The 11,930-nt window shown below is 39.2% G+C and overlaps 1 protein-coding gene across 4 annotated transcripts in view; it reads left to right on the plus strand.

Moving 5' to 3' along the window:
* cfap46 (cilia and flagella associated protein 46) overlaps window positions 1–11,930 on the plus strand; it is a 75,826-nt gene that overhangs the window by 20,702 nt on the left and 43,194 nt on the right. For all 4 annotated transcript variants that reach the window (XM_088086680.1, XM_088086679.1, XM_088086681.1 and 1 more), the window contains exons 18-21: window positions 2,063–2,275; window positions 3,122–3,323; window positions 7,165–7,314; window positions 11,748–11,858. In XM_088086680.1, the coding sequence (XP_087942806.1) occupies window positions 2,063–2,275; window positions 3,122–3,323; window positions 7,165–7,314; window positions 11,748–11,858 (676 nt within the window). The remainder of the gene's footprint in view (window positions 1–2,062; window positions 2,276–3,121; window positions 3,324–7,164; window positions 7,315–11,747; window positions 11,859–11,930) is intronic.

Genomic DNA, 11,930 nt, shown 5'->3' on the forward strand with positions numbered 1-11,930 from the left:
AGTGACCACATTTCCTCCAAGTTTTATTTACATTTATTTTATTTTGTTATTCCATATTAGTGTTCAATAACAAGTAGTTTTGACTAAGTCACAACTTAAAGATCCAGTCTGTAGGACTAAGCAGATTTTCCCACACAATTATTTATTTGTGGCAGCCTGCCACAATTAAAACATCTGCCATCACGTGTTGATTTTCTCATTTTGGAGGACTGTTGGTTTGTGGTGCTGTTGGAAATTGTACACTGTTTGGTCATTTATTGTACCAGTGAAGAGCGTAATTTGGGCACAGATGGAGCAGCAGAATGCCAGAGATGGGGAAAGTGAAACATAACAGTTTATTGTGCTGGATCTAAAAGTTGGCATTTACTCGTCTCTGCAGCAGCTCCCCCTCTCGTTCATCAATCTGATCAGATCAGATTTGATCGCATTGATTGGGCAATTTTACACCCCGTGACTCAAAGTCAACAAACTGCTGCTGAGGAAAAAGAACTCATTAAGAGTTCTGCCTGTGCTATGTTCATGGACCTGTAAAAACATCCAAATCTGGAGAGGCGACACAGAATGACACACAAAGGAAACAAACAACAAAAAACAAAATGAAAAGTGTTCATTAAGTAGATCGATTAATAATCATCCACTAATGCCTCTGTGTACATTTTCATCTTTAGCTGTTCATAGTCTCTGTCAGTGTGGTTGTGAAACGTACGTGTATAAAGGGACAATTTTTTTGTACTTCAAGCTATAGTTGCTCCTTTTACACAGTTCAGGGTGGAAATATTGTGTTTGCCAAATTGGGGAACTGAGTTGTCTCGCATTACCCTACTAAAGGTAGTAACAATGCAGAAATGGTGTCTGTATAAACAGGACAGCCAGCAAGATGGGATTAGGGGTGTAACAGGTGTAATGTTTTGACGATGTGTTATGCCTGCGACCCATAGTGGAGTTTGTTTGTTTTGTTTGTTTTGTAGCTGTTCTAGCTAACTCATAGAAGAAGAACAGCAACTGTAAATGTCAGTTAATTGGGAAACAATGAGATTCAGGAGATCCTAACCCTCATAGCAGAAGACGAGATAAGTCACCATATAATAGCGATGGTAAATGATTATTATTGCCATGTTATGCCATTATTATTTTTCACAAGCGCTGCTGAATGTTGAAGTTGTTGTGTTAGGGGTCACACCTCTTTTGATTTCGGGATGTTGGCGTGCTGTCCAAAATGAAACACTGGAGCGGAATGATGCCTCTGTCGTTTGGTTCTGTGCAAAAATTCAGAGGAGCTTCATAGCAGTGCTATCTCTGTGTTAAAAGGGCTAATGACTCATTTAATGGGGCGGTGAGAGGTCTTTTAAGGTAAATGCATTTGCATAAGTCATTAGTGATGAAGAAAGGCAGTGGTAGGAGTGACACAGTCTCTTTAAACTATACAAAACCATTCATTAAAAAAGGTTTTGTTTCCTTATCTCTTAAACCAAAATTGTACACCAGATCTGAAACCATCCCCGCACCAATTACACAGCTTAAACAAGGCTTTAAACATCATCAGTGATGTGATTATCTGTTTCAAAGACCAAGATGTTGTAGATATACACACCAAAGCTCCAGGATCACACATAGTCTTAACAGCCTATAATCTTTATTGAATTGACAAGACCTGACTTATCACATTAAGCAGTGCACGTCTACGCTTTGCCTGAAATTTGCCTGAAGTTTACCTCCAGCACAATGTAACATAATCCGAGCTGAGAGCTATCACTGTGCATCCAGGTGCTCTAACAAATTGGTGTTGAACGCCTCATTAGACATAACTTGTTTGACATTGCTAAGGTGGGGTTCCACTCTCCCTTATGCATGACGCAGAAAAAAACGTCAGCAAATGGAATTATTCATGTAAAAATCCTATGCATAAGTTGAAACAAGCAACTTTTTCATAATTCATGAACTTTTTCACCCTTGATTAATTGCTCACTTGAGACAACAGAAATCTCTCTGTCTCCCTGACACATAACCACAACTTTCTGTCTCCCTTTCCAACTCTCCACTGTAACTCTCCACACTCACCCAGAAACTGGATCCAGGCTCTTTCTGCCTACGCCACCTCCAACTTCTTGCAGGCAGCGGAGCTTGGAGCAGAGATCAGAGAGCCGTGGGTGATAACAAATGCAGCCATTTACTTGTGGAACTACAGTAGCCACTTGTTGGAAGCTGGAGAGTACCAACGCCTGCTTCCTACCTTCCAAAGTCTGATGGCGATTATCCAAAAGACAGAGTTCACTGGGTAGGCCAGGTCCTAAAATAAGCATTGGTTTTTCTTACAGGGTATTTAGACAGAATAGTTCGGGTGTTTAGCCTGGAGTTCTTGCAAAGTTTAATCCAGTCCAAACTGCTCCACCGACAATAAATAAAAGACCAATTTTTTGCAGTTGCTGTTTTGAATTTTATCATACATCAGTGTGTATTTGTAAACATATCTGAACCACAATAAAATACAATAATATGTTTGATATAAACTAATTTGCAAAATGTCATTTCAAGAAACATGGCTGTTTTTAGACTGATGACTGTACGTTTTTTTTAAATTACTCACAGAGTTTTGAAAGCATTTCATCAGCCCAGTCATGTACTCAACCCTCAGTGGATGTCTGTGCAAACATAGTCTCTCAGTTCAGGTGAAACTTGAAAATGATTGCATTTTCAGCTGATAACAGCAATATGTACACTTGTCCTCAGAAAATAATTTTAGGCATGGTCAAAGTTGACTTCTGAAAAATGTTTGTTAATTTATTCTCTGTGGCGCTGTAGCTCACTCACAGAAAAAAACGAGCGGTTTATGCTCTGCTCTTATTTTTGGCTATGGAAAGAAGCAGTGAGTGTTCATAAAAACAGACCAAACTGTCCTTGGGCATAGAAATAATTATGTGAATGTTGGGATTCAGTGATATCCTCATGTAATGATGTAGCTAAGGAAACATACATTTTGCCGTCCAAATTTGCGGTAAGGGTTTTCACTTTCAGGAAGAACTAAACTATAAAAACAAAAATGTTTGGCCTCCAAGCCCAACTTTCAGTTGTTGTTTTTCCAGATAATGTCAGTCTGGAGCATTCTTTGTATTGCATTTCTTAGGAATCGTGCTCTATTTGTGCTGCTGTGTGATGCCGTGGCCCGGGGGATGATCCAGCCTCTGTGTGGACCAGACAGCGTCAAGCCAGCCACGTCAGGAGACAAGGGCAAAAACAGACCTGAGAAGGGGATGGAGAAGGCTGCCAGTGCGCATGGGGTTTTCTTAGACCCTGCTGCCCTTCAGGATGTCCGCAAGGCATCAGAGGTACATCAGTGTGTGTGTAATGTTTGGGTTAACAACCACTTATACCAACTCGCGTGTCTCCATCACTAACACAGTGTTTCTCCCACATTCATTTATTTGTGGCAGCCAGCCACAATTATTCTATTTTTGGAGCTGAATCGTTCATTAGGAGCACTATTGGAACACTCTGTTTTTCCATATGCACCACACTCTTGGAAGGCAGTGCGTACTCTGGGCTCAGATGGAGCAGCAGAACATCAGTTCCAGTGAAAGTGAAACAATTGTTCATTGTGATGAGTCTACTTCAGCAGTTACTCTGATCAGCAACTGATCTAATCGACAGATCAATTATCCACACCGTGATTCAAACTCCCCAAAGTGCCACTTATGAAAAAAGACCTTATGATGAGCTTTCCCTGCACTGTATTCACAGACCTGCAAAAACATCCAAATTTAGAGAGGGGACACAGAATGACAAAAATAAAAAGACACACGCAAGACTAAAAATGAAATACACAACACGGGCTCTGAAACCTGCCTTTGTTTTTTTTTGTGCATAAAATTCCCTCTGACACCACATATTTTTTTTACAAAATTATAACCAAAGTTTGATACAAACTTCCTATGTCACAATTCATTTGCATAAAAGCTGCACACATCACTATACATTTGCATCAAAATGCCCTCTCTTAGCATACATTTAAATTAAAACTCCCTACATCACCATTCATTTGCAAAGCAATTAATTATGTCACCATATTTGCATAAAGATTAAAAAAAAGAAAAAGACAGAAAACTACTTACAGGGCAACTATCTGGTAAGACTCCAGTGGTAATTGCAGTCACTAATTCTGTCCAAAACTTCTGTAAAAGATAAGAAATAATCAGCCCTAAAGGACTGATAAGGTACACAGGGTTTTGAAACCTCTAAGTGTTATGTAACATGAAATCATGACATCTCAGAAACTTGCCTTTCTGGGATGTCACAAGGTAAAATAAAACATGTAGTTTGAAATTTGTTGACTGGTTGTGTTTTGTTGAAGCAAACATGATTGACCCTTTGTCAAATCTCTCCCAGACTGATTGGGGTGTTTTGAGCCGGCCGGGCATTTCTTTCAGTTTCTGATCTTCCCACTGTGAAAACAATGTCTGAAAATCCAGCATTCAAAGCTTCAGACTCTCTGAAAAGAACTGAAAGGAGTGTGTTGAGACTGTGAAAGGAGTGTGTGTATAATCTCTGAATGGAGTTTGCTGAATCTTTGCAAGACGTGTTCAGAAACTCAAAATTTAATCTTTTGTAGAGATACGTATGAAACAGTTTACACACTGTCAATTGTTTGACACTTTAAAATTCCATATTTACTTTTTCAAACAACAGTTTAAACCGGGGGGTCAAACTCATTTAGTCCATGGGTCCAATACAGCCGATTTTGTCTTTATTGAGCCAGACCTGTAAAGCTCCTGCATAACCTAGAATAACAACACCCCCAAATTTATATTTTTCCTTCTCTTCTAGTGTGAGAAAATTCATTTTGAGAATGTTAATCCATTTACAAAAGATAATGAAAAGCTTGAGATTTCTTAAGAAAAATAAGCACAACTTCAACAGTACGTGTTGTTTTTTTAACATTCAATCAGTCAACAACTCACCGTCACCACATGTGCATTTTTCCAGACATGTCCACTCCTGTGTAGTAATGCTGGTATCACCACTCCAAACTAAACTGGAAGCTATGACAAAGACTGCTTATAAATGCGTGTCCCCTCTAAATTCGGAGGTCCATTAAGACAGTGCAGGTGGAGCAGCAGTTTGTGACTTGTGGGGGGGATAATCCGTCTGTTGATCTGTTTAAAGCTAATCTGATTGATAAATTTAAGGAGTAGCTGCTGTGATTTAATGCAAAGTTTTAGACCCAGCAGAATGAATAGTTAAGTTTCACTTTGAATGTGTCAGTTGTTCTGCTGCTCCATCTGTGCCCAGAGTACACTTTGTGCTCTGAGACGTGCAATGCATTACTGAATGGTCTCTCAACAGCCATCCTGATGAACGGTCCAGCTACAAAAAGAGAAAATCAGTATGTGGTGGCAGATGTTTTAATCATGGCGGGACGCCACAGATAAATGTGTGGGAACCTTGCTTACAAACATTCAAATCAAACATTATGGCAGTTCTTCAGCAACGAGATTCCACCAATATTTTAGTTATTTCATTTTCATTTTAAGATAGAAATCTGATACAGATTCTTTTGTACTTAAGTTGCTGATAGGTAATATGTTGCACAATTTTCAATATCTTTAAAAATGACAAAAACAATTATTCCTTGTATTTTCAGAGAACTGTATTCTTTTCATGGTGGAAAGCCTCTGAAGCAGCATTTTACATGAAGTAGACTCACTGTTAAACTTGCTCCTAAAACCTGACACCTCCTTGCTTTTACAAGTGCTTCAGTGTGAGGGTTTGACACCCCTACTTTAAACCATCACAGCTTGGATTCAACCTCCCAAATGTTCTGTCTTAAATTTATGATTTATGCAAACGATCATACGGATACTGACCCATTTTATAGGAAAAATGGGATGCCTTTTTTCATGATATTTCAGAGCTATCAAACGTTATGTCCTTCCATCACTATTCATTTGCAATGCAATTAATCAAGTCACCAAATAAAAAAAAAGCTTATAAAGACAGAGACACTGGAGTCTATCTTTTAAGACTCCAGTGGTAATTGTCCGGCCACTAATTATGTCCAAAACTTCTGCAGATTTTTTGGACAGAAGTTTCATGTTATTTTGGAGCTATCAAACTTTATGTCATCCTTTATGAAATGTGGCTGGAAGTAAGTTTCTTGTAAAATTATCCTCTGGATTGTGCTGCATGTGAGCCTTCAAGTAGACTATTTTTATACCAAAAAGCTAATGTGGTTCAACAACAGACAATGCAGTGAAAAAAAGCTATTTTGCATGTGTTGAGGCTTAACACTCAGGGCGACAAAGTATCATGAACAGACATCCTTTTTATACAATGATACGTTGTGTTTGTATCTGTATTTAATCTGTATCTATGAGGCCTCTCAGGAAACACTGGTTTCTCCTGGATAAGATGTCACAACAGATGTATCATGACAGATGTAAGAGCAGCACAGGTGAAAAGTTGAAGCACTCTCAGGGCACATTTTGTTATCTAGTTCATCCTTTGACACACAGGACTCATCCAACCCTGCAAACACGCACATACATTCACACTTACATGTAGCTTCCATGACAGTGAAGTCTGATGTCTGTGTTCTCTGACTGTGCTGCAGTTGCCAATTAAACCCAGTATCCTTTCTCCTTTTCTATTCAAAGGATCCACCATGAATATCAGCTCTAACTCCAGATGAAAGGCATTTTATCAGTGAATTATTAATTAAATTTCATCGTGACTGTTTCCTTTTTGAAGGAAAGATAAAAAATGATCCGTCGCAATGCATTTTTTATAAATAGTCGACAGTACAGCAGGGTCAGATACAGTGTCTGACTTGAACAAAGTCTTACTGATATCACAGTCTTTAGTGTACGTCTGTAGTGTCTGCAGCTGACAGGCTGGCACAGGGCCTTGGGCGAGAGAAAGTCCAGGGTCTGCAGAATCTTAGATACGTATCGTGGTATTTGATAGACACTTTGATACACATTAACGTATTTTTAATAGATTTTAAGATTATGCAAAATCCTGACTATGCTGATGTCATGTACCACTTATTGAACTTCTCAGACCTCCAGTACTGTGCTATGCATAGAAATAGATTTCTGTTATTTCTGTCGTACCAGGTACTTCTAGCTGAGAGAATGCAAACTCATTGTTTTTTTCTACCCTTCCTCCTAGCTGTGCGACTATGCCCTCAGCATTTCCACCTGCAGCATCCCAGGGGAGACCGTCCCCATTGCTGCGAGGAAACAGGTGGTGGCCACATGGGTGCAGGTCAAGAGGCTCCTGCAACAGCAGATTGGGTCAAAGATGGACATCAGAGATGAGGTAATGTTCTCTGTGTCAGCCCAAACATGTGTGTGGTATTTCATTTTTTGCTGCTAATCCATATTTAGGGTCTCATCCACATTTAAAGCACTGTTCATTACACTGTACTCCAGGTTTGGGTTGAAACAGCTTTTCACAAATCATTAATTAGTTTGAACTTTAAGTCCTTCCCATGTTCTCAGTAACTATAGTTTTACTTACTCAGGTTGAACCATTAACATGTAAGAAATGTCGTAGCTAGTAAATACTAAAGTCCCAGTGAAACAGACATTAAAGTAATTTTTGCTTCTGTGATGCATTTCCCAGCAAAATGGAATTTTTTTTGGGGGGGGGGGGGTGTACAAGAGGGATTGAAATCAAATCCCTCACATTTGATTGGCCAGCTAAAAAGTGGGCAGGCTTAGAGTTAAGTGTGATAAGGTGGCACAGCAAAGTGTGATGCTGAGCAGACTGTTGGTTGGACACACACACAAACATACACACACACACACACACACACCTCCCTTGCTGTTAGATCGAAAGGAGGACACGGGAGACATGAATGACTTACCTCAGCCACACTAGCTGTGTTTACATGCACACTTTTCCTCAATCTGATTGAAGATTTTGGGCAAACTGTTGAGATGGGATGTCCTCTAATGATGTGGTGTTGGATGCACTGACGCATGTAAATGGAGCAGCTGTGTGACGTGCAAAAAATATGAATATAGTAACATGACAGGGCTGCCAACTGTCACACTGAACATGAGGCACACGCAATTGACACTTTTCACGCACTTTAACGCCACAATTGCATATTTTTGCAGTGAAAATAAATATTGGTTAACTTCTGACAGCAGCACAGCGCTCCCTTCCTCTCCTGTAACTCACACACTCCACCTGGGCAGGAGCAAGTGAGTTACTATGGTTACGTGGCTGCTCAAGCCCCTCGAGCGTCCTGTCTGGATGGATATTTATCGTCTGTTCAGTGCAGTTTTTGCTGTTGTTTTGATGCTCTTAATCAGCATGATACAAACTCTCGCTGTGGTCCGCTTCTGCTTAGAGGACGATCGTTTGGAGAAACCTCTGTCGTAACGTCCCCTTACATTAGGACAGAGCATGCGCAGAATGAATGCAGCCAGAGATGAATCAGCTTCATTGTTTACATGATACCGATTGTAACTTGAATTGGTTTGGGCCTGTTTAAGCTGATTGAGGATCATGTTGAATCTGTTTAGAGTTTTCAACCCATTCTTATTAGATGTCTAGGCTCCATGTAAATGTACTTACTGTTTTGGAAATAGAAACAAAGTTTTTTTTGCCCACTCATATCCAAACACACATCTTTTTCTGTCTTTCATATTGCTCTGTTAGCTACCTACTACAATGCAAGCGGTGAAGTGCACTCATATATGACCAGTGTGGCTAGCTAGTTGTCCAAGGTTTTATTTGAGTGGATGAACCTTTGTAAACACCCCTGAGTGCAGATTGAGTCATCAGACAATTGAAACCATACACTTTGTTTTCCATAAAGAGAAAAGACAAGGATATTAATGATATAACGATAATGATTTTATTTTTGGCATATTTTAGGCACATAAACAAGTGGTAAATGACCAACAGCATCACAAGCTTGGATAACCTCAGAAATTATTTACATCACTAATATACAGCTTTTCTGAAGTTTCAGGTCAGATATGTTGACTGTACTCTATAACCTCTTTTATTCTTCACTCTAAAAGGGTAATACTGTGTAGCTGCAAGCTTAGTTTTTGTCGATTCAGTTAGCTACAGAACAGTTACATCAGGCAGTTAAGAGTTACAACTTTCTTTACATAAGAAGTAATTTCTGTGATGCAACATGTTTTAATTCAGTGAAACTTCACTGAGTAAACACTGCAGTTAGACTAAGTTAGAACTCACAAACAGCTGGTGCAACCGGCTTTAGGGGTCAGCAACCTTTATTCAACAGATGACTCAATTTACAAAGATGAAGACATGTGGTGTGCCTGTGGCATTTGTTTAAGCACATATAATTCATTTTCAGTTTATACACTAATAGTTATTAACACTGTTATGAGGAGTTTGAGTGATTGTAATAATGACAGAGACTTAGGCCTGTCTTTGCACAGAATCCCCTCTTTCAGTTATACATGCACACATAGAAAGTCATGAATTCTCCTAGTAAGTAAAATGCAAGCTGGGCTTACCAATTAATGCGATCCCTGTCCCAGCCTTTCACTTCTCAGTCGTGCTATGTCGGGTCTGCACTTTCAGCTTCACATATGCCTCTTAATGGCCTGCTGTCAACCAACTGCGAGATGGATTCAGTACAGTCTTAAAGTGTAAAAAGGTCTGACACATGTAGGTGGATCTGAATACAGAGATTAATGCAAACGCCTCCTCCTTCAAAGAAGCCTTGAAGTCCGTGTCCTACGTGCAAAATGCCGCTTTACACTTGACGTTCCATACACCACATGATTTTAGAAGTTTGATGTTGTACAAACCTGGAGTTTTTGTGCAAGAGTTGTGTGAAAAGTAAAGAAGCAGAAATAGTTAAAAGTTTTAGTGCATTGCATCGCTGCATGTGCAGTTTTAGAACAGTCTGCAGAAGTGCATCAAAACAGTGGAAGAAAACCATAGACTGTAAAAACAATGGACTTCAGTCACTGGTTTGTGGACTTTCATTTTCAAGCCTTGAGTCCAGCATTTAAGTGGTCGCCATTTTGGAATTGTGAGTCAGTGGTTACCCACTGAGTCCACTGTTTTGGATCTGACTGACAAGTCAAGGACACTATCGGCAGACACCCTGTTGCTCAAAGCTGCGCACCCTTGATTATGCGTAATGTAAATAGGCAACTAAAAATGTACCCCCATTATCTATCATGAAGGGGAGAGTTAGCCATATGGACCAACACTTTTTTTTGTACCAGGCTGTAAACATGGTAATTTCTGTTGTAAAGTTTGCCAGCTTCAAGTTGCCATTTGAGGAACTGCAGTTTCTGGCACTTCTGCGTCGACTTCATTTTTCAGCCCCAGAAGTTGCTATTTGAGAAAATCTACCAGAATTCATTTTAAAAAACAGCAACATATTGAACGGCATATTTTAAGGATATTTCGCATTATATATAATACATAGCAATAAGAGTACAGAATAATTAATCAACTGAAATGACTAATGAATGCACTAACTGCAGAAAGTTTGTGTAAAACAAATGATTTGATTAGGATGAATTTTGAGCAGAATATTTCTTGTGAATACTGCATCAGAGGTGAGCAACATTGGCAACATTTTATTGATTAGCTCTCTGTTTTTATGTATGTTTTCTTTTTTTGATAATCAAAGATCATATGTACTTAATTGACTTCTTTTTTGAAAAAAACCAAAACAAAACAAAACAATGATGTCCTCTTCTCAGTGCTTGGCTATTCCTAGTCCTGTTAGCCCTTTGATTTTTTCAACTGAGTACTTTTCTAAAGCTGGATGAGAACATTTTGCAGTGTGAAGGCTCTGTGAATAACCTTATGCCTTTACTTTGAGCTATTTTTATGTCTTGGATAATATTCTAAACTTAAAAAAGACAGTTTCATTTAGTTTTCTCTGTAAAATGAAGGAAAGGCTGAGCCTATTGTATTTTTTTTTTACATTTCTTACACCCTTTAATATCAAAAAGTCCTTGCGACCCTCTCATGAAAAAAAAGGCTGCTTTGAAACCTTTTTATTGCACAATATGTAAAATGTAAAGGAGGTTGAGACAATTGCATAGCTCATTGTCATAACATAATCATGTCACATTCATAATGTATTCTGTATTATGGGCTTATCACAGTTCCTCTATAATGTTCTCATAGTATCGTAGGCTGATGATGCTTGACATTTTTATTAGTCTTTTTGATGTGGTAGGCGTTACCTCCGCCATATCCTTTTTACAGCATTGTATCTGCAGGTCTCTGATCATCTGTGGATGTCATATTCGCTGATTGTATGGCTTTTACTGTGGGACGGAAATGTGGGCAAAGTGCTCATAACAATTTGCCAGTTAAACAGACTGTTTGATTAGTCACCATAATCCTACGACCATTTGTCAGCCAAGAATTTTCCTGCCCTAGATTAGTCCCCTCAGCCTGGTGTGCTTTGAGTCACGGCTAAATGAGGTTTGTTTCTCGCAGTGCAAATTAAGAAATGCAGTGTTAACATAAATGAGGTTTTATCTCTTATCTCAATAAATCATTCATCAAGTCATTTCCCGCACAAAAGCAAGTCATACATTATCGACGAGGTTATCTCTGTGCTATTTGGGACACATACGTTATGACAATACTGCAGGTCCATGTATTATTTATAAACAAATAGTAATACATGTATGTGTCTTTTCTATAATTGGACTTAGGGAAGTGGTGTGTATTCAGCAAAGGACTGCGTTGCTCAGTATGCATTGTTTTCCTTCCTGCAGAGTGAGAATGAGGAAGTGTCGGCAATGACGCGCGTGCTGGTCGGAGTGGAGATGCTCCGGTGCAATAGGAGCCCAGGGCATATGGAGTTCTCTGTTCCCAGTCTCTCCACAGTATGTACTTCTCTGTTCATGTTTTCCTACAGTAACTGTTGCCCAGATGGTAACAACAGATGCTTAGATGGC

Source organism: Plectropomus leopardus, chromosome 13 (genome assembly GCF_026936395.1).
Source record: "Plectropomus leopardus strain MGB_pleo_1.0 chromosome 13, ASM2693639v1, whole genome shotgun sequence".
NCBI lineage: Eukaryota > Metazoa > Chordata > Actinopteri > Perciformes > Serranidae > Plectropomus > Plectropomus leopardus.